The sequence below is a fragment of the Muntiacus reevesi genome, chromosome 3 (assembly GCF_963930625.1).
Source record: "Muntiacus reevesi chromosome 3, mMunRee1.1, whole genome shotgun sequence".
Classification (NCBI taxonomy): domain Eukaryota; kingdom Metazoa; phylum Chordata; class Mammalia; order Artiodactyla; family Cervidae; genus Muntiacus; species Muntiacus reevesi.
This window is the reverse complement of record NC_089251.1, coordinates 232,099,401-232,121,720: the sequence shown is the minus strand read 5'-3', so window position 1 is coordinate 232,121,720 and position 22,320 is coordinate 232,099,401. Positions and strand designations below refer to the sequence as shown.

The following is a 22,320-nucleotide window of genomic DNA, read 5'->3' as shown; positions in this document are numbered from 1 at the left end:
TGTCTGTCAGTGGACATGGACTATCAACATGAGACAGTTTGCCAAGAACAAACAACAGCATAGAGGCCTTCACAAAGCGATACGAACTCAGTTACAAATATACACCCAAGTACTTGGAAACTGATACCTTTTTCTTCTTTTTAAAATTTTTTATTTTTTGGCTGTGGTGGGTCTTTGTTGCTGCATGTGGTCTTTCTCTTAGTTGCCGCGAGCAGGGGCAATTCTCTAGTTGTGGTGCATGGGCTTCCCTTGGTGGTGGTTTCTCTTGTTGCAGAGTACAGGCTCTAGGGGGCGCAGGCTTCAGAAGTTGCAGCACAGGGGATCAGTAGTTGTGGTTTCCAGGCTCTAGAGGGCTGGCTCAGTAGTTGTGGCACAGGGGCTTCGTTGCTCCGCGGAATGTGGGATCTTCCTGGATCAGGGACTGAACTGTGTTCCTTGCATTGCAAGGCAGACTCAACCATTGGACTATCAGGGAAGCCCTGGTACCTCTCTTAAGGAAGGAATACATTTTAGCAAAAAGGTGTTACACTAAACGAGGAGATGAATTAACAAGCCTGTATGTATATGTATATATATATATATATATATATATATATATATATATATATATAAAATACTATGAACAAAAGACTTGGAAGACAAGTTCTTAGGTACAACTCACTAAATAAAATTAGTTATTATGCACTATCACCATGAATCTTTACACATTTAAAAATATATTCAAATATTTCATATTCACTATAAAATATTTAAAATTTTGTTATTCATTTTCACATTTCATTGTTTCCTTTTTTTTTTTTTTTTAATGTTTATTTATTTATTTTTTGGCCATGCCAAAGAGCATATGGGATCTTAGTTCTCCAGCCAGGGATTAAACCCGTGCTCCATACATTGGAGGAGAAGGAAATGGCAACCCACTCCAGTACTCTTGCCTGGACAATCCCATGGACGGAGGAGCCTGGTGGGCTGCAGTCCATGGGGTCACTAAGAGTCGGACACGACTGAGCATCTTCACTTTCACTTTTCACTTTTATGCATTGGAGAAGGAAATGGCAACCCACTCCAGTGTTCTTGCCTGGAGAATCCCAGGGACCAGGGAGCCTGGTGGGCTTCCATCTATGGGTTGCATAGAGTCGGACACGACTGAAGTGACTTAGCAGCAGCAGCAGTCATACATTGGAAGCACGGAGTCTTAACCACTGGATGGCCAGGGAAGTCCCTCATTGTTTCCTTTTTAATGTCACCCTTTTATTTTTTATTTTATCTTTTACAGCAAAGTTACCTTATGGCCAAATAGTTATTCAGCAAAAATATTTGTGGCAAAAATGCTTACACTGAAAATACCAGACACATTGTAATTGGTTTCTTAGCTTTTACTTTCATGCCCCTAGCATCTGTTCATACAGTAGCCACTCAGAATATAAGTTAGATACCATCTTTTGTCTGTTCAAAACCCTGCGACAGCTTCTACTTGGAATAAAATTCAGAGTCCTTTTAGCCTGCAAGAGCCCACATGATCCTTCTCTCTCTGGCCTCACCGACCCCATTTCCTTTCACCTTTCTCCTAGTTTACTGCGCTCCAGGCGAAGATTGTTCCTGAACACGCCCAGTAGGTCTCTGCCTCAGGGCCCCTGGTTATGTTTGATTGCCTTCTGCTGAGAACCGGCTCCCTGGGGCTACTTCCCTTATTGCTCCCTGATACCTCCCCGGAGTGGCCTTCCGTGACCAGTCTGTCTACAAGTAGCATCCCACCATCAGTCTGTCTCTTTGCTCAACTTTATTTTCTTCGACTTATGATCTTTTGCTTTTGTATCACACTTCCGTCCGTGGGTACGTGAGAACATCATGCACCACAGAGCAAGCGTTTGGGCTCGCTCACTCACTGCTCTATCTCCGGCACCTGGAATAGTGGCAACGTGTTGTAAGAGCTCAGTGATTATCTGTGGCAAAAAGGAACGAACGTGCCTTAAGAAGGGATGACTGAAAAGTGGGGAGAAAATAGTCATAAAATGTTAAATGGTCTGGAGGCTTTAAAAAGGATCCCAGGAGCTAGTGCCTTCCGTGATCCTGCTTCTGTCTCCCACTGTCACTTGGCGGAACCTAACCTCGGTTGCATCCTAACCTCAACTCTCTTTCCCCGCCTTCGCTTTTTACCACGGAAAGTCTTTAGCAACTAGCATGAGTGAATATTGTGTAGCTGCCCATTGTAGATGTGAATTTTTGGTGACTGCATTTCCAGTTCTAAAATACTTAACATGGATTGACTTATGGTCGTGTTCTTTCTTTTCTTAATTAAAGCATCACCAAATGCCCCAAAGCTTGGCCCCATGGAGCTGACCATTGTTATTACTGTGCCAGTTTTCCTCCTGTCCATGGCTTCAGTGCTGACCGTATGGGCATGCCAAGGTCGACAGTGCAGCTACAGAAAGAAAAAGAGATCGAACGTGGAGGAGCCCCTCTCTGAATGCAATCTGGTCAATGCTGGGAAAACTCTAAAAGATCTGATTTACGATGTGACTGCCTCTGGATCTGGCTCTGGTATGTGCCTGTTGTTCATTTTTTCAGTAAGAAAAACCCTTATTTAAAAATAAATCCCATTTTTTTTCTTAAAATTTTTTATTGTGGTAAAAGTCACATAATATAAAACACACTATTTTAACTATATTTAAGTGTAGCGTTCAGTTACGCTAACGACATTCATATTGTTGTGCGACTCTCACCATCTTTTCCATCTTCTGAATTTTTCACCTTCCTAAGCTGAAGCTGTGTCTCCATTAAATGCTAACTCTCCATCCCCTCGCCCATCTCTCCCCCTACCCCCCAGCCTCTGGCATCTACCTATCTACTTTCTGGCTCTATGACTGAGTCTTCTAGGTACCTCGCTTTTTAACAAAAAAGGGGCCCAAATATTATTAATTCCATTGTTTAAAATATTTGATATGGTACATGGTAAATTCTGGCATAGAAACTTCTTTCAGGATTTGATGAAGAGTGAAAACTGTCCTGGCCTAAAGAATTAAATCTTCTCAATTGCTTTTTGTGCCTTTAGGTGTTCAGATTCTCATTTTCACATGCCTTCAGAATTTATTTCTGAAGCCAGGAGTTTCTTTTCTCAGCCCTCTGCCACATTCTGGCTAGTAATAATAGTTGTTGCTGTCTTGGTCATGTTTCAGGGGCACAAAAGTGTTACAGGGTTTAAGGATTGAATTCTGGGGAAAAGATATTAGTTATGCAAAGTAGTGTTCTTTGCTTGTGATTATGAAGGTCTTTGGAATCTGTAGTCAGCCCCTGGGTGTGTGTGTGTGTGTGTGTGAAGTTAATAGGGAGCTGACCAGAAATTCAAATCAAGACTATGTTCTTAAAGCTTAGAAACAGAAGACAAAACGGAAGGGTACAGCCTTCTGGTGTTGGCTGCTGCTGCTGCGGTTATATGATAACTCTTTCCCTCTTTAATGGAACTCAGTGGAACCCCTGATGAAGCAGTTCAAAACACCAGGCTGTGTATGGCTTAAACGAACCTTTCTCATAGCACAAAGCATCTGAGGGCTTTTTGGGTTTCCTGCGACAGAGCAGTTTCTCCCCAGTAATTACAAACTCCCTAAGATGGCAGAGGACTCCCAGCTATCGTGTATATTTCAGCACATGGAGCTGCAGAAACATGAACTAGGGTGAGCCTCAGTGAACCATTTCGGTCATTCCTGCTTTGGAAAGATCATTAAGGGTGATTACCCCAAACAGATTTTGAAGACCTCCCTTGCCCATGGCCTTTAGGAGCATCCAGGCAGGCACAATAGAGGAGTGGGGTGGCTTCTGTATGGCAACCATATTTAGCACATAGCAGCTTTGGACTCAGAAGTATTTATCAGAAAAGAGACCTAATTACATCATCCAGAAAGCCCAAGTAATTTCCTGCCTCTGGGGGCATGATCGCTTGCTGACTGACCAAAGCCTCAGTGTTTACACCACTGCACAAATCAGGAGACACGTTTTCAAAGGAGGAATATTGAAAATAATATCTCCAAACTGCGAAGCTTGTAAAACTGAAATCCAAATTACATTGTTGGATAGAAAGATGGCCCTTTTTTTAAAAAAAGTGAAACCTATTGGGATTTAATACTCTCTCTTCCTTGAGTGTTACATTCTGGGGGCCACTGGGCCTTAATTTCTTGAGCCCTAGCGATGTTCTAGTCTCAGAATATTGGCCCAGAAAGCTCTGATTTGTACCAAGTTCCTTGAAATCTTGTATAATTTCTGAAATGTTTAAGTGATTAAATAGACATCTATCTCATCCCCACCAAAACATTTCAGTTTATATGAAGATGTAAAGCAGAAATATATGTTTTGGAGGTACTCCTATTTTTAAAAATAATTTGTTTATTTTCCTGTATTTGGCTGTAGTGGGTCTTTGTTGCTGTGAGGGCTTTTCTCTAGTTGTGGTGTGGGCTCCTCATTGCAGTAGCTTCTCTTCTGGCGGAGTGCAGCCTCTAGGGTGCACATGTAGTTGCAACATGTAGGTTCAGTAGTTGCAGCTTCTGGGCTCTAGAGCATAGGCTCAATGGTTGTGGCTCATATACTTAGTTTCTCTTCAGCAAGTGGGATCTTCCCATATAGGAATTGAACCTGTGTCTCCTGCATTGGCAGGCAGATCCTTTGCCACTGAGCCAACAGGGAAGCCCTGGAACTACTTCTTGAGTTTGTTTAAGATCATCAAGGATTTCCCTTTCTAATAAAAGTAATGGAGACTTTATAACTGGGAGCTGAATATTTAGTTTAAGAAAATATTCATGAGCCAGGGCATAAAATCAGAAATTAAGTTTTTTTTGGTATTTTTGTTCATCTTGAAACCTAAATCTAGACTTAACTAATTGCTGGACCCTCTCTTTAGATTATTCTAAGTTCCTTCTTAAAAGAAAGCTGCAAATGTACCCAAACATGGATGATTTTTTTAATGATCAACCTAAAAGCGTTCTAGGCATTTTTCTCCAAAGCGAGTGGCATATGTTTGGCGGTAACCACTGGATAACAGGAATGAATGGCTATATTGCCTTGGATCACCAGGAAGAATATGTCCATGTGTAGCAAGACTTCTGTCACAAAAGCTCACTGATTGGAGGGGAATCGGGCATTTTCCTTCCCCTCTGCTTCTCTTCCCTGGCAGTGCCTTTAAACAAGAAGCAACTTTGTCAGGTGTTGAGAGACAAAAATTGTGAAGCATATCCCAACCTGGTCAGGGACAAATTTCAAAGCAATACAATGCCTGCAAGAGAGGAGAACCGACTGATGTTTGACTGGACTGTCTCTGAGAGATGATGGTGTCTCAGGTGGCTTCAAAGGGGCTGGGTAGGTTGCTGGTTTCTGTTGTGATATTACATTCCTGATAAATGATGGTGTTTCTACCAAAGAGGCCTCAGTTTCTACGCGCTGCATGCTAAGTCGCTTCAGTTATGTCCGACTCTTTGGACCCCATGGACTGTAGCCCATCAGGCTTCTCTGTCCTTGGGATTCTCTAGGTGCGAAGACTAGAGTGGGTTGCCATGCCCTCCTCCAGGGGATCTTCGATTTACAGGGAAAACCAAAGTCCCTGTGTCTGCAAAGGAAATCTCTAAGAGTGTAATACTTAGATTATTTTTGGTGGTTGCTTTCAAAGATCCTGAAGCAACATTCATTGAATTTTACTCTCTCAACTTAATTGCTGTGCTGATTACCTTAGATGATATCCTACTTTGTCCCTGGTTTGCAGTATTGATCATGTGCCTAATAAGTTTGCAATTTGAAAATATTGACTTATGTAGTTTTCTAGCCAGTTGTCATTGTTGTGTTTTCATAGGTAGTGATGGATCATGGTTATGCTTTTTTGAATTTGTGCGTGCAAAATGAGGGGAGGGAGGAGAGATATTGAAATTGTAATTTGGCTTAATAATTGTTCGTACAACTTTCATTATGTGTCAGGTAGTAAAACTGACTATAGCTTACAAAAATAGCCTGGAAAGTTTGCTGCTAAAAATGTTTCCAACAGGCAAGGATTGTAGTCGTATCCATTGAGATGGTGAGAGAGCAAGAATTTGGATTGAAAGCCAGTGTTTTAGTTGTAGGTCTGTCTTCCAGTTATTCCTGGGCAAGTTTTTGATTACCCTGCAGGCCCAATTTTCTCATCTCTAAAATGATAACATTGAACCAGGTGATCTCAGAAGAAATTTCTGGCTGTGGGGCTTTGTGACTAATTGTTGAGACCTATAATCGCAGACTTATAGTCTGTGCTTATTTAGTCATAGTGGGTGGTTCTCATGAAGAAGAGAACATTTGAACAAATTGTTGCTCATTTCAGGAGTAGAGGTGAAGCCTACAGGAGCTTACAGGATTGATGCTATCAGAGTTTCCCAGACATCAGAGTACAGTGATCACTAAACATCACTCTTCTGAATAAATTATACTGTGATCTCTTCAGCTATTTTCTAATTATAAAAGTAATAAATATCTGTGGAATGTTGTGGAAATCAAGAAAATGTACAACATTAGAAAGAAGAATTTTGCAATTTTTCACCCAATTCCCACTAAATAGAAATACCCATCTAGCATATATTTTTTTTAGTCTTTTTCCTAGACATATTTTGAATAGCTAGATACGCTTATTTAGATGGATAAAATTTGCTGCTTTTCTTTAGCAAAAGTATTTTTTTCTTTTAACAAAGTATTGTTTTTATTATAGCAAAAGTATTTTCCTATGTCATTAAGAAATATCTCTATAAACAACATCGTTATTTTTGGCTCTAAGTAATCCTTCCTTGGACTTCACTGGTAGCTCAGCTGTAAAGAATCTGCCTGCTAATGCAGGAGATGCAGGTTTGATCTCTGAGTCAGGGAGATCCCCTGGAGAAGGAAATGGTAATCCACTCTGTATTCTTGCCTGAGAAATCCCATAGACAGAGAAGCCTGGTGAGCTATAGTCCATGGGGTCACAAAAGACCTGGGTGTGACTTAGTGACTAAACAACAACAACCCCTCCTTAGACTTAATGTTAAGGGCAAGCCATTATGGAGCGTGTAATATGCCAAATACCATGCTGGGTGCTTAACATGCTGATGAATTCTCACAGTGTTCCTTTGAGAGAGAGAATATTATTGCAGTTTTGCAGGCATGGAAGCTGAAGCTTAGAGAAGTTCAATAACTTGTTCATGATTACCATTGGTTCAGCTAAAATTGGAACCCATCTTTCTTATCTGTGGTCGTAATCTCTGCACTGTATTTAAAATTTTTTCTATTATCAGACATTTTCCCTTACTTTTTCTCTAAGTAATAATATATTAAATATTTTGACAAATTCTTCTGCATTTTATGTTACATCTTTAGATTTTCTAGAGGTATAAAGCTATTGGTTCAAAAGAATCTAAACATTTTAATACACTCAGAATATATTTTATTTGACTTTCTTTTATTCCACAGAAAATATCCATTTGATATGTTCCATGACTGTATCTTGTTTTCAATGTAACATGATTGCTTCACTTCATTATTGAATCTGATTCTTCATTTTCCAATTTTAATTTGTTTTTTAAAAATAATTTATAAATAATTCTTCTGCATTCTCAGTGGTACTAGGAACCATATATTTTATTTAAGAGGCTTATGATAGCATATAGTTTTTTTTTTTTTTAGCATATAGTTTTTAACCTTTGTATATTTAGTAAACTGACTGCTTTTAATGTGCAAATCAAAGAAATTTCCAATAATTTTGGAAAGTTAGATATCTGCCCTGGCAGCCTATGTTCAGGAAATTTTTATTTGTGAATATGAATAGAGAAATTCATAGAAAGAACCTATAGTGTTTTTTGAGCATGTTTTGACATTTAAGTTTGGTATCTTGGTGCTTATTTCTTCAAAATCAGTAAAATTATTAAAGCGCTTAAATATTTGCCTTTTATGTGAAAATAATGGTCATCATGACAATTATTTTCTGGCAGTTAGTTGTTTTTAATAACCAATTTCATGTTTTCTTTGGTTAGGTCTACCTCTGTTGGTTCAAAGAACAATTGCAAGGACGATTGTACTTCAGGAAATAGTAGGAAAAGGTAGATTTGGTGAGGTCTGGCATGGAAGATGGTGTGGAGAAGATGTGGCTGTGAAAATATTCTCCTCCAGAGATGAAAGATCGTGGTTTCGAGAGGCAGAAATTTATCAGACAGTTATGCTGAGACATGAAAACATCCTTGGTTTCATTGCTGCTGACAACAAAGGTATTTTAAACCTAATTGAGTTCAGCAAATAAAATTTTATGTTTATTATCAGAGGAAAATAAATAATCTCTTTGTTTTAATAAAGTCTCCATGAAAGTCTCATTTCATTTTTGAGAAAAGAAGATGCTTTCCTCTTGTCCACAGGTAAATGTGCAATAAGTGTACAAGAAAGCAGGGCAGATGAGTGATATATAGTCATGATGACACTATAGCCAGTTTGATATTTAAAATATTTGATGACTGGTATGGCACAGGAACTAACCAATCAGAACAGAAACTTCAACTGTAACAGAGTTCTGGGAGAACCCTGCCAGGCTAGGTTTTATCCCTTTAGTTGCTGAGTCATAAAAAGATCTGGAGGCATCTTGAGGGTTCCAGAGTTGCCTTGGGTGTCTAGGGCAAAGGAATACCATTGGAGGTTTTGAATAGCAGCTGTTAATTAAACAGGACAGAAATGTTTCAATATTTTGATAATTGATACAAAAATACCAGTGAACGATAGCTGACTATTCATCTTTGTTAGTACTATACTTTCCTCTGCACATCACAATTCAACTCCAGGACTCAAGTTTTCTATGAACATTATTAGAACGGTAGCAAGCAAGGTAATTTTAGTAATTAATTACATTAATTTAGAAATTAATGTACTTTAGGTATGGTTTATATCTTGAGGTTTAACATTAACAACCCCAAATAACACAACATTCTGAGATTTGTGGAACAAGACAGATCATCACTTTTTTGGTATATAATTCGGTAGTCACATGCCCAGTAATCAGGGACTGAATATAAAGCCTGTGTATTACCTATGCTGTCTTTCTTCTTTTTGCATAGCTTTTACTCATTTGGCTATGAAATAGTTGCCTTAAAGAGAAACAGAGAACAAAAGTGAGCAAAACTTGATACAGTCAATTATTTTATTATTTGAATCAGTAATACTCATTAAGAAACTTGGAAAGGTATTGATTGCAACCTTTATCTAAAAAACAAATTATCTGTGGCTATTAGAAACCTACCATTACCTATGAAATTTAAAATCTATGGTTACTTCTATTTAATATAAGCTTGGTCATGAAAGTATTCATGATTAATTAGATAGCCAAAGAGAATCTTATTATTGTTATACATTTTGCCCATAGTTACATTTGTTGATGCCTTGTCTTTTCTGATTTGCCAGGGAGAAAGTGAGTAAAATCAAGTAAAGCCAGGGAGAAACTGAGCTTAAAAAAAAAGATTCTTTCCAAATTCTTAACTATACTATTGAAAAGGAAGCATTTCTGATTAAGTTGTTAAGAACTTGTGCTTTTTCTGTATAACATTGAGTGAAACTACCTACTAATTAGCTTAATTTGCAATGTTATGAAAGTAGTAATGACTGTAGTTATGTGGTTTATCCTGATGGACCTAATTTAATCATTACATTTATTGGATTATAAAATAATGTGCACAAGAAAGATAACCCTTGATTGTTTCTTATTTGGTTTAACTGGTTTACCTTTGTTGATGGCCTCCTTGTCTGTGGCTTTGATCCCAAATGGTCTCTAACATCACTTTCATCTTCATGCATTTCTATGTCTCTTGCAACATTTACAATTTCACTTTTAGTCAACTGTCTGACAAAGACATTGATACAAGAGGGCAAAGATAACCGCTACTGTTGAGCAGGGAGAGAGGTGTGAGTAAGGATTAGTTTTATTAATATATGTAGGCTGTTTCTTTATTAGCAAAATTTATCATGTTATGTTGATCTTTGAATTCCTCAGAAATTTTATCACTACCTGGATTTGGAAATGAAATATTTGGGTAAATAGGAGCTCTTGTATGTAAAGCACTAGGTGGAAAAATGCCTTACCAAATGTTCATTAATTATAGTTTCCTTTCACTGAGAATAAAAACTGGTCAGGACTTCCTAGGGCTATTGTAGGCATTTTATTCTGAAAGCTAAAGCGAAGTCTAGGGACTCTAACATGTAGATAATTTTTAGGCTAATTTCTCTTCTGCTAAAAATCTTTTATAAACTGGATTAGCTTTTGGTTAAATAAGGCAAATTATTTGAAAAGGCCTAGTAATTGTGATTGGTACTTAATATAAGCTTTGAAGGGAATTGTAAACTTCCTATTTTGAAAGCTGAATAAGATGAACATGCTTGGAATAGTAGAGCTTTTATGATAGTAATAATGCTTTGTGTAAATTTGCTGTATTTCTGTTTCCTATTGGTACATCTTTCTTAAAAGCTCAAGAATAATTTATAACACAATGCTGAGCCTAAATGCATCTCTCAGTAGTTTCTCCTATAATGTGGTTGCTATTACCAGCAGGTATTGATATACAGGGAATAAGAAAGGAGTAGTTCAGTTGTTGGAATCACTGCCTCACAGTTTCCTATGGTGATGGTGGGTACATGTAATAGGTTCTACTCTATCAATAGGAATTCATTGAGAATTTTCATTCTACTAGCTCGGACTGTATTATCATTGGAGGAATTAACTTTGCTTTGTTAACAATATAGATGTACTTTAAATGCTGACACTTGTTAAAAGCTTTTGGCTTCTTTCTTAACATAAACTTACAGCAACAAAATAATTTTTCTGTTAGATAATGGAACTTGGACTCAGCTTTGGCTTGTCTCTGAATATCATGAACAGGGTTCCTTATATGACTATTTGAATAGAAACACAGTGACAGTGGCTGGAATGATCAAGCTGGCACTATCAATAGCTAGTGGTCTGGCCCACCTTCATATGGAGATTGTTGGTACACAAGGTATGTATTTTCTAATTTTTTTTCTCCTTGAATATGAGGATAGAAGCACTAAGTTGTATTTTAGTGTTCAACTGGGTTTTAGTTTATTACAAAAAGTTATCAAATGTAAAGAAACACTAAAAGTACTTTATAAAGCTGAAGGTTTTGGCATGATATAGCCAACTCTTACCTACATACTCTCATTTTGTATACTGGCCATAATAATATTTTTATTCCCAGTGGCTCTATTGTCACTGTTTAGCATATGTATCTGAGAGATCTTGCTTTGGTAGCAAATGCTCCATTCTCAGAGGTTACAAATAATTGAACTGTTTTTAAAAATTTGGAAAGGGTAAGGTGATCTTAAAAATACTTCTATATCATGTACTTGAAAGCCAAATAATACACACTATCTTGTCTATTTATTGAGTTAATAGAGAATTGGCTCTAGAAAGTTGGTCTTGTCACTGTAGTGCTTCTAAGATTTGGATTCTTGATCCCTTTAAATGCTTAAAAATTATTGAGGACCCAAAAGTTTGTGGATGTGGGTTATATCTGTTAATATTTACTATATTAGACACTAAAATAGATTTTAAAATATTTATTAATTTACTTAAAGTACAATAATTAATAATTAAATATGAAAATAAATAACAGTTTTAAAAACATAATTTTTATAGTATAAAACCCAACCTAGCTAAAATAATGGTTTTGTTTTACACATTTGCAAATCTCCTTAATGTCTGGATTTTCACACCTGTTCTTCATTTAGTCTGCCCCAGTATGTTGTTATTGGTTAAAGTGTGTAAAGAAAAGGTGATATCACACAGATATATCATTGGAAAAGAGCTTCAAGGGCCCCCAGGGATCTTTGGGCCAAATCTGAGGACTTCTGGTCTAGGATAATAAATGTTTGAAACTTGTTTTTTAGGAGAATATTTGCTATGTTCTTATGTGGATGTAACAATGCTAATACTTTCCCTACTTATTCAACAAATATTTATTAGTGGTTACTAAATGTCACCTAGTATTCTAAGCAAGGAGGGATGGTGATGAGTAAGACATAACCACTGTCTTATGTAGCCTACAGTCTACTTGGGAATGACAAATAATGCCTATAAATAAATAAGATAACTCAGAGAGCAGTAAAAGCTATGAAGAAGGCAAAATGGGAGTAGTCTGATGATGGTGAATTGGGATGTTGATTAGGGGTCAGGGAAGACCTTTCTTAGAAGGTAACATCTGAGACAAGTCTTTCAAAATGAATCCTTTTGGAGAGATTCAATCTTCAGTAATGGAAAAAGTGCATACATTTATCTTATGCTTCATAGGTAAACCTGCTATTGCTCATCGAGATATAAAATCAAAGAATATCTTAGTGAAAAAATGTGAAACTTGTGCCATAGCAGACTTGGGGTTGGCTGTGAAGCATGATTCAATACTGAACACTGTTGACATACCTCAGAACCCTAAAGTAGGAACCAAAAGGTAAGATAACATGCTTGTGTAGCATATGTTGTTTAGTTGCTAAGTCGTGTTTGCTTCTTTGCTACCCCACGCACTGTAGCCCACCAGGCTCCTTTGTCCATGGCATTTCCCAGGCAAGAGCACTGGAATAGGATGCCATTTCCTACTCCAAAGACTTATGACTGCCCCATAAACATGAATGCCTGGGATATGTGTTTAGAGAGGAGGGCAGCATATCCAACATCATTAGGCCCAAGAAAGCAAGAATTCTTCTCTGGTTCACTGAGAAATCAGTGGCACAATGGTTATAAAGCAAGGAGACTTTGGCATTGAATCTTACAGAAAGTAGCTATTTGGGTGGGGAATCAGTATAGAGGAATGATGGAATTGATGGTGATATATTACTTTTAGTTTGTCACATCTGAGAATACATTTTCCTACAGAGAGAAAAAGAAAACCAAAACCATCAGCAATGTATAGCTCTTTCAAAGCCTCTATATTTTATAAATGATCTGAAATTCAAGGCTAGTTGTGTATATTCCTACTCTAAACAATTGATATAGAATCAATATACAGATAAGTAAGGGACTCTTACAATGAATGTATATATGTGCTATTATATCCTCTCAATACTTAAAAATATTATATAATATATGGTTATACTTATCCTATGGTTGTACTTATCCTGAAGTCTCCCAAGTTGATGTGTATTAAGATACTATGAGTTTGGACACAGTTCCCACTTTCAAGGAACAGAATCTCTGAAAGTTAAGAACAAACATAATATAAATAAAGCATACCACACATATGTCAAGACAGGCCCATTAGTAATGGAATTTCTGGTGTTTTCCTATTATAGCCAGACTGTAGCCATATGGCCAACATACTTCCATTTCCTTTCATTTGAATTTCAGGATCTGTGTTATTTGGCATAATTCCAGGTTTATTGACCTTGAAATCAGAAACAACCAAAACACTTTCCTGGAGTTGTTAAAGGCCCTTGAGAGTAGAGAATTTCTAAGCTGGTATAGTTAGTGTCCAAGCCATATTTGAGATTACAGGCTGAGTCCTTCACTTGGTTTCCTGGGAGACTTTAGTGAGCCCCAGAAACACTTCAGGATGGTTTATTCCGAGCGGGCAAACCCTAAGGGATCTCTTCTCTTTTCCCTTTAAAAAGCAAGCTTTAACCTGCACTTCAGGGAAGACTTGGATACTGGATTCCTTCAGAGAATCTAAAACTTAAAAGATTGGGAAGAGTGTTGTGTCCTCACGTCACTATTCTGAGAAATCCTCGAAATCTCCCTAGGACAGCTTGGCTCAGTCAGGTCCCATGGATTGTAGAATTCGATTTAATTCTATTCAAACAGCCTGAATTATCTTGGTGCCAATAAGTAATATGAATATATGTTTTGAAGCCAGTGTATTTAGTTGGCCAAAAAGTTCATTGGCCAAGCCAATATAATAAAATTGTTTATTCGGAGCAGGTATTTGTGGAATAATTCTGAGCACTGTGTACCAGGCCCACAATGATGAATAAAATATACTCCTTGCCCTCAAAGAGCTTTCTTGGCTACAAACTGCTGGTGGAACTTGAGTTCCATCTTTTCTGTTGGGTGCTTTCCAAGTATTTGGCTCCTGACCCACATACTTTAACACTAGGATGACCTCTAGTTCTATTTTTAAAGCTTTTAAAATTATCTTTTGATAACTGTATTATTTAATTTTATTCTATTATAGTGGCTCAGATCCCCCTGTAAATTTGATGTAAACTGCCTTAACTTATATGTCAGGATGAATTAAGATTGTGTTTTACCAGACTGCTATAAAATCATAGACGGAATCTGAAATATGCATATTTTTGAAGGTATATGGCTCCTGAAATGCTTGATGATACAATAAATGTGAATATCTTCGAGTCCTTCAAACGAGCTGACATCTATTCTGTTGGTCTGGTTTACTGGGAAATAGCCCGGAGGTGTTCAGTTGGAGGTAAGATTTTGGAAATACTGTTTGTGTCTGCCTTTCCTTGGTGCTTGAATTCAATGCACTATATCAAATTATTTCTAAATATTTAAAAGATTATCTTTTGGTGATATCTTTTCAGTGGTAAAAATGGAGCATCTTGAACAGAATGGAGATTTTAAGTTGTAATTACTGCTTAGTTCTCCTGATAATTCTAGTTTCCATAATAATATTTTGCAAAGCCCTTGAACTTTTTTTTGTATAAGCTGTTTTCCTATTTTTTTATCAGAAATGAAATCCAAAGAAGCTAAATGCCTTGCCAAGGCTACAGGATTTAAATTCAAGTGTTCTGGTTCTCAGGCTTTTCTTGTTCTTTTCTTTCTGGTGATGATGAATATGTGAGAATTAAAGTGGAGGGCAGAGGTGAGCAAAGACTAACTTCCTGATTCGGCTCCCAGCAGTTTAGAGATTAATGAGAGGAAGAATTTGGGAGGATGAAACCCTGTAAACACAGGCTGAGGAAATTGTTGCATCAGTGGAGAAAAGTTAAATCCTGGTAGAAAATGATTTAGAGTTTTCAGTTTCAAGTGAGACAGTTAGGCCTAAGCTTTGGTTTAGCAACTTCCTGAATATCTGACTATAGGTGAGGTATGTGGTCTCACTTCACTTGTCTGTAAAATGAAGATAATAAAACTGACCTCTTGGGCTTTAAGGATTTAATGGACTAATTCAATTAACTCATGTAAAGCTTTTAGTAGAGAGCCTACTCTGTAAACAATAACTGTCAAGATTAAACCACTGTCAGTTATTGCATTTTCTATTGATGTCATTTTGCCTTACATCAATCTTATTCTATAAAAAATGAAAACCTTACAAGGTTAAAATTATATTTAATGAGAAAACATGCTTTTCCCCTTTTATTCCTAGGTTAGAGAGTAAAATATTCAGGAAGATGAAACTATTTAGAAGCAATAGAGTGGTGCAGAAACAAAACATGGACACTGGAATCCCCAAACTTGGGACTGAGTTTCAGATCTGCCACTCGGTAGTGACATAACCTTGAATAAATTCACCACACTTGGTGACTCAGTTTCCTGATTCTGTAAACATGGGATAATCTGGTATTTTCTTTAGTCACTGGTTTTGAGGAATAATTAGTTAAAACATGTAAAGGGCTTAGAAAGATACTCAGTAAATAGCAAGATTCAAGCATATTTGTTATTATTTTTTCAAATTTTGTACTGATATTTGCCTAGATTTGTTTTTAGATTTTTATCTTTAAAATTTCTTCCATAGTTGAAATACTAATTTAGTAACATGATTTGAATTTCACTTTCTAAATTATGGCACTTCTTAGATACTTAAATTTAAAAAAAATTGATAGTTAATTAGACTGATTTTGTAAGAAAATTCTTAAATTTAAGTATCACTTTGATAATTAAGATCATCTTCAAATACTTTTGGCCATTTCTCTGGAACATTCTCAGGTGTAATACTTCTAAAATCCAAATGTAAAAAACTCACCTTTTGAAAGGTTACCTAACAATTTTCAAAAAGAAGAGAACCATTTTGTTTTGAAAAGGATAAACATACGTTATTCATGGAGAAATATACATCATTCACAGATCAATAAGACTCTGCTGTAAATTTTGCAATTAGGTATTACTTTTGAATTACACAATGGCATTTTGTGGAACTCCAAATTTATGTAATTTTATCAGTTCAATTCAGTCGCTTATTTGTGTCCAACTCTGCGACCCCATGAACCGCAGCACGCCAGGCCTCCCTGTCCATCACCAACTCCCGAAGTCTACCCAATCTCATGTCCATTGAGTTGTTGATGCCATCTAACCATCTCATCCCCTGTTGACCCCTTCTCCTGCCTTCAATCTTTCCCAACATCAGGGTCTTTTCAAATGAGTCAGCTCTTCACATTAGGTGGTCAAAATATTGGAGTTTCAGCTTCAACATCAGTCCTTCCAGTGAACACCCAGGACTGATCTTCTTAGGATGGACTAGTTGGATCTCCTTGCAGCCCAAGGGACTCTCAGGAGTCTTCTCCAACGCCACAGTTCAAAAGCATGAATTCTGCTGCACTCAGCTGTCTTTATAGTCCAACTCTCACATCCATACATGACTACTGGAAAAACCACAGTTTTGACCAGATGGACTTTTGTTTATAAAGCAATGTCTCTGGTTTTTAAAATTCTGTCTAGGTTGAACATAGCTTCTCTTTCAAGGAGTAAGCATCTTTTAATTTCATGGCTGCAATCATCATCTGCAGTAATTTTGGAGCCCAGAAAAGTAAAGTCAGCCACTGTTTCCCCATCTATTTGCCATAAAGTGATGGGACCGGATGCCGTGATCTTAGTTTTCTGAATGTGGAGCTTTAAGCCAACTTCTTCACGCTCCTCTTTCACTTTCATCAAGAGACTCTTTAGTTCTTCTTCACTTTCTGCCATAAGGGTGGTGTCATCGGCATATCTGAGGTTATTGATATTTCTCCCGGCAATCTTGATTCCAGCTTGTGCTTCCTCCAGCCCAGTGTTTCTCATGATGTACTCTGTATATAAGTTAAATAAGCAGGGAGACAATATACAGCCTTGACATATTCCTTTTCCTATTTGGAACCAGTCTGCTGTTCCATGTCCAGTTCTAACTGTTGCTTCCTGACCTGCATACCGGTTTCTCAAGAGGTAGGTCAAGTGATCTGGTATTCCCATCTCCTTCAGAATTTTCCACGGTTTGTTGTGATCCCCACAGTCAAATCTTTGGCATAGTCAATAAAGCAGAAATAGATGGTTTTCTAGAACTCTCTTGCTTTTTCAATGATCCAGCGAATGTTGGTAATTTGTTCTCTGGTTCCTCTGCCTTTTCTAAAACCAGCTTGAACATCTGGAAGTTCATGGTTCACATTTTGCTGAAGCCTGGCTTGGAGAATTTTGAGCATTACTTTACTAGCGTGTGAGATGAGTGCAATTGTGCGGTAGTTTGAGCATTCTTTGGCATTGCCTTTCTTTGGGATTGGAATGAAAACTGACCTCTTCCAGTCCTGTGGCCACTGCTGAGTTTTCCAAATTTGCTGGTATATTGAGTGCAGCACTTTCACAGCCTCATCTTTTAGGATTTGAAATGACTCAACTGGAATTCCATCACCTCCACTAGCTCTGTTCGTAGTAATACTTCCTAAGGCTCACTTGACTTCACATTTCAGGATGTCTGGCTGTAGGTGAGTGATCACACCGTCATGATTTCTTGGGTCGTGAAGATCTTTTTTGTATAGTTCTTCTGTGTATTCTTGCCACCTCTTCTTAATATCTTCTCCTTCTGTTAGGTCCATACAACTTCTGTCCTTTATTGAGCCCATCTTTGCATGAAATGTTTCCTTGATGTCTCTAATTTTCTTGAAGAGATCTGTAGTCTTTCCCATTGTATTGATTTCCTCTATTTCTTTGCATTGATCACTGAGGAAGGCTTTCTTATATCTCCTTGCTATTCTTTGGAACTCTGCATTCAAATGGGTATATGTTGCCTTTTCTCCTTTGCTTTTCACGTCTTTTCTTTTCACAGCTATTTTTAAGGCCTCCTCAGACAGCCATTTTGCTTTTTTGCATTTCTTTTTCTTGGGTATGGTCTTGATTCCTATCTCCTGTACAATATCACAAACCTCTGTCCATAGTTCATCAGGCACTCTGTCTTTGAGATCTTGTCCCTTAAATCTATTTCTCACTTCCACTGTATAGTCATAAGGGATTTGATTTAGGTCATACCTGAATGGTCTAGTGGTTTTCCCTACTTTCTTCAATTTAAGTCTGAATTTGGCAATAAGGAGTTCATGATCTGAGCCACAGTCAGCTCCTGGTCTTATTTTTGCTGACTGTATAGAGCTTCTCCATCTTATTTCGATGTTGACCATCTGGTGATGTCTATGTGTAGAGTCTTCTCTTGTGTTGTTGGGAGAGGATGTTTGCTGTGACTAGTATTTTTATAATTATTAAAAGTTCTATAAATGTAATATGTTTTTATATAAAATTAAATGTAATATATAATGTAAAATAGTATATTTTATATAATATATATTTTTTGTTTTATATCATATAAATGATAATCAAAATTATATAAATTTTCATAATAATTTTATAAACATATAACTACTCAACTGAGAGCTTTCATCTTGTAGGTTTGGTATTACAGTGATCCATAATTTGAATAAACCTGATTTTCCAGTTTTCCATCATGCTACTTGTGCCTAGAAAACTTAATTGGTATTATTTTCAAATAAACATCTTTGTTGTTTATTCACACCAGGAAATTTAAATGTAAATTTTTTGTAGGAATTGTTGAGGAGTACCAGTTGCCTTATTATGATATGGTGCCTTCAGATCCCTCAGTAGAAGAAATGAGGAAGGTTGTTTGTGACCAGAAGTTACGACCAAGTATTCCAAACCAGTGGCAAAGCTGTGAAGTAAGGCTATGTTCTTATATGTATTTTTACCACTATAAGTTTGAGGCAAGTATCAGAGAGGATTTTCAGACACCATGTAGTTCCTTTCTCTTAATCTAGGCCTCCAATTCATTTCACGTACGTGGGTATATGTGTTTGTATAAACTTCAGAAGGATTTTATTCCCTTTAGCTGTTGGTATCATAATGCTAAATTATGTGACAGGAACTACCTTGACATCCCAGTGACTTTACATAAGACTTTATTTCTTGCTATGCCAAGTCCCTTACAGGTTAGGCAACTTTCATCAGCATCTGTGCTATATTTGGTGACTCAGTAATCCAGGTGACTTTGACTTGGGATGCTGCTGTTTCAACACATAGTTCCAGAGGCATAGGTCAGGGGAAGGGAGAAGCTAGAGGGTCAGACCCCAGCTCTCTAATGCTTTGCCCCAAGTGACACACAGCACTTCCTCTCATGGTTCATAGACCAGAACCAGTTACACAGTCCCATCTAACTGAGGGCGACCGGGGATGTCAGAAACACAGACATATTCAGAGGGTAGTCAATGTTTGTGCTGCACGATTATTACAATTTTAGTCATCCTTATATTCAACAAGTTATTCTTAATCCCTAATGTATGGCTTTCTTTCATCAGAAAACTTCTCCGTGGCAGGGATCATTGTTGTTTATCTCCTTATCCTGAACCACACATGTAGTAACCATCATAGAGCAGACATATTGCGATGCTTGTTTTGCCTATGTGAAGAGAAAGACTTTTCTAACTCCCACAGAAAGTAGAAGGGAAGGTAGGGGAAAGACTATAAATCATCTAACAAATTCCAAAACTATTTTAATGCTTTAATCTCCCTATCCCAATTATGGCTGTTTATCTTCTGCCATGTTTAAGTGTAATGCTTGAGGTGTTTTTTTAGGTGACATCTTTTAGTTTTGGCTCTGTCATGTGTAATGTCTTAAACAGTTATTTTTCCTCTCATTTTTCCTCTCCTTCATGTTTCACTCAACTCATTTTCTATTCAAGGCAAGATTTATGTCCTGGTATTTCTATTTTGTTTAGAATACAGGTAAAGTATTCTATATAGGTAAAATATGCTTATTTTAGAAGCAGAATTTGAGGCATTTATAACAAAATTGAAATTAAAACTTTTTCTAACATTAACCATTTCATGCATAAATGAAGGAATATTAACATATATATAAATTTAAGGGATGATATTAGAATTCCACGTTTAAAAAATAGATCACTTCTAATACCTTTGAACATTCATCCCTCTGAGAGGCTGCTATTGTAACTAATCATTTTATTATTACTTTTCTTTTCTTTAGAATTTAGCTATATATTTATGGCTAACTTTTGTTTATTTGTGAAATGTACTATTGATACTATGGATATTCTTAGTTTTTTTTTTTAACTTTACCGTATATAGTACAGCTATTATTGGTTTATTTTCATATCTGTATAGTATTCTATTGTATGGATATAGCACAATTTCTTTTTTTCATTCTGCTGTTGATTGTCATATGTGTGATTTTTAGCTTCTTTTAGAGCAACGCTGCTCTGTGTGTATGTGAAGTGAAGTGAAGTGAAGTCGCTCAGTCGTGCCCGACTCTTTGAGACCCCGTGGACTGTAGCCTACCAGGCTTCTCCCATGGGATTTTCCAGGCAAGAGTACTGGAGTGGGTTGCCATTTCCTTCTCCAGAGGATCTTCCCCACCCAGGGATCGAACCTGGGTCTCCCTCATTGTAGGCAGACGCTTTACCGTCTGAGCCACCAGGGAAGTGTATATGTCTGTACAAATTATTTCTTTAGGGTATAAAACTGTAGATTCTTTTGGAGTGTCCACATAGATGGTCATTACCTCCAAATAATGAGAGTTCTAGAACCATTCCTCATAGCTTTGTTATTACAGTTTCTAGGACTTTCAGTATAATGTTGCCTGAAAGGGGCGATAGTTTTGCTCCTTAAAACCTTGCATATCTCACCTTTGAATGTCATATTTGCTGTGGGTTTTGCGCATAAAAACTGACTTTGGTTTGATAAAAGCTTTCTTACTATCTCTGAGGTGCTATGTCATTTCTGCTTTAGTGTCTTTTTGTGATAGATTGCATTTGTGGATTTTCCACTGTTAAACCAATCATGCATTCCTAGAGTAAGCCTAACAATGTCATTTTTATACAATGAATTTTCTACATTTTATGCAATGAATTTGTTCATTTTTGCCCAATATTTTAGTTCTCTTTTGTTTTGTATTAATCCCACATATTAGGTGTTTGTGAGATTTTTATACCATCATCGTTTTTTTCTGGAATTATGAACATGTTTATCATTTTCTTTGTTCAACATTTCTTCTTGGCTCTCAGAGCTTCATTTTAAGGTAATTTTCTGATTTCTTCATGTGCATCTTTAATTGCTTTTTAGTGAGGATCTAAAAGTTGTAAGTTCTTTCAGTGTTTGGGTGTCTGAAAACATCTTTATTTTGTCCTCAATTCTGAACAAATAGTTTATCTGGGCATTAGAATTTAGGTTTGCAGTTATTTTTTCTAAGTACTTTAAAGATGTTATTCCACTAGCTTCTCACTTCCATTATTGTTGTTGAGAAGTCAGCTAATTTTAGATTATTTTTAGTTAATTTATCTTTTCTTCCAGACCTCTTTAAGAACTTCTTTATGTCTTTTGCATTCTGAGTTTCTCTATGATGTATTTGGTATGGATATCGCTTGATCAATTTTGCCTGGATGTTTTGGACTTTCTGATTCTTAAGATTTGTGGCTATCCTCAGTTGTGGAAAATTCTGAGCCATTATCTCTTCAAATAGTTCATCTTTTCATTTTTTTTATTGCCCATTTTTAGAGAACTCATTGTATGCATGTTAGACCTTTCATTTTACTTTGCTTGTCTCTTATTCTCTCCTACTGTTCATATTCCTGTATTTATGAATAGTCTCTCATATTCATCTTCTGGTTCACCAATTCTATATTTACATGTGTCTGATCTGCCACTTGGGCTTCCCAGGTGGCACTAGCAGTGAAGAACCCACCTGCCAAAGAGGCAGCTGCAAAAGACACGAATTCTACCATCCCTGGGTTGGGAAGATCCCCTGGAGGAAGCATGGCAACCCACTCCAATATTCTTACCTGGAGAATCTCGTGGATAGAGGAGCCTGGTGGGCTACAGTCCATACGGTCACGAAGAGTCAGATACAAATGAAGCGACTTCGCACAGCACAGCACAGTCTGTCATTTAACTCATCCATTTAGGTTTTTTATTATAATAGTTATATTTTTCATGTCAAGTTTTACTGACATGAAAAGTACTTTTTCTTTTATAAATAAACTTTTTTAATACTAATGTTTAGACTTTTTGCTTTTTACTTATTTTATTTTTCATAACATTTAACTCTACATCTAGTGTTTTGATAGGTTTGATTTTCCTATTTTTTTTGTTTTAACTGG

At 36.9% G+C, this 22,320-nt stretch overlaps 1 protein-coding gene across 1 annotated transcript in view; it reads left to right on the top strand.

The window, feature by feature from the left end:
• ACVR1C (activin A receptor type 1C) overlaps positions 1-22,320 on the top strand; it is a 78,994-nt gene that overhangs the window by 49,177 nt on the left and 7,497 nt on the right. Inside the window, exons 3-8 of the mRNA XM_065927865.1 lie at positions 2,299-2,538; positions 8,001-8,231; positions 10,827-10,994; positions 12,305-12,461; positions 14,305-14,429; positions 18,737-18,867. Of these exons, the coding sequence (XP_065783937.1) occupies positions 2,299-2,538; positions 8,001-8,231; positions 10,827-10,994; positions 12,305-12,461; positions 14,305-14,429; positions 18,737-18,867 (1,052 nt within the window). The remainder of the gene's footprint in view (positions 1-2,298; positions 2,539-8,000; positions 8,232-10,826; positions 10,995-12,304; positions 12,462-14,304; positions 14,430-18,736; positions 18,868-22,320) is intronic.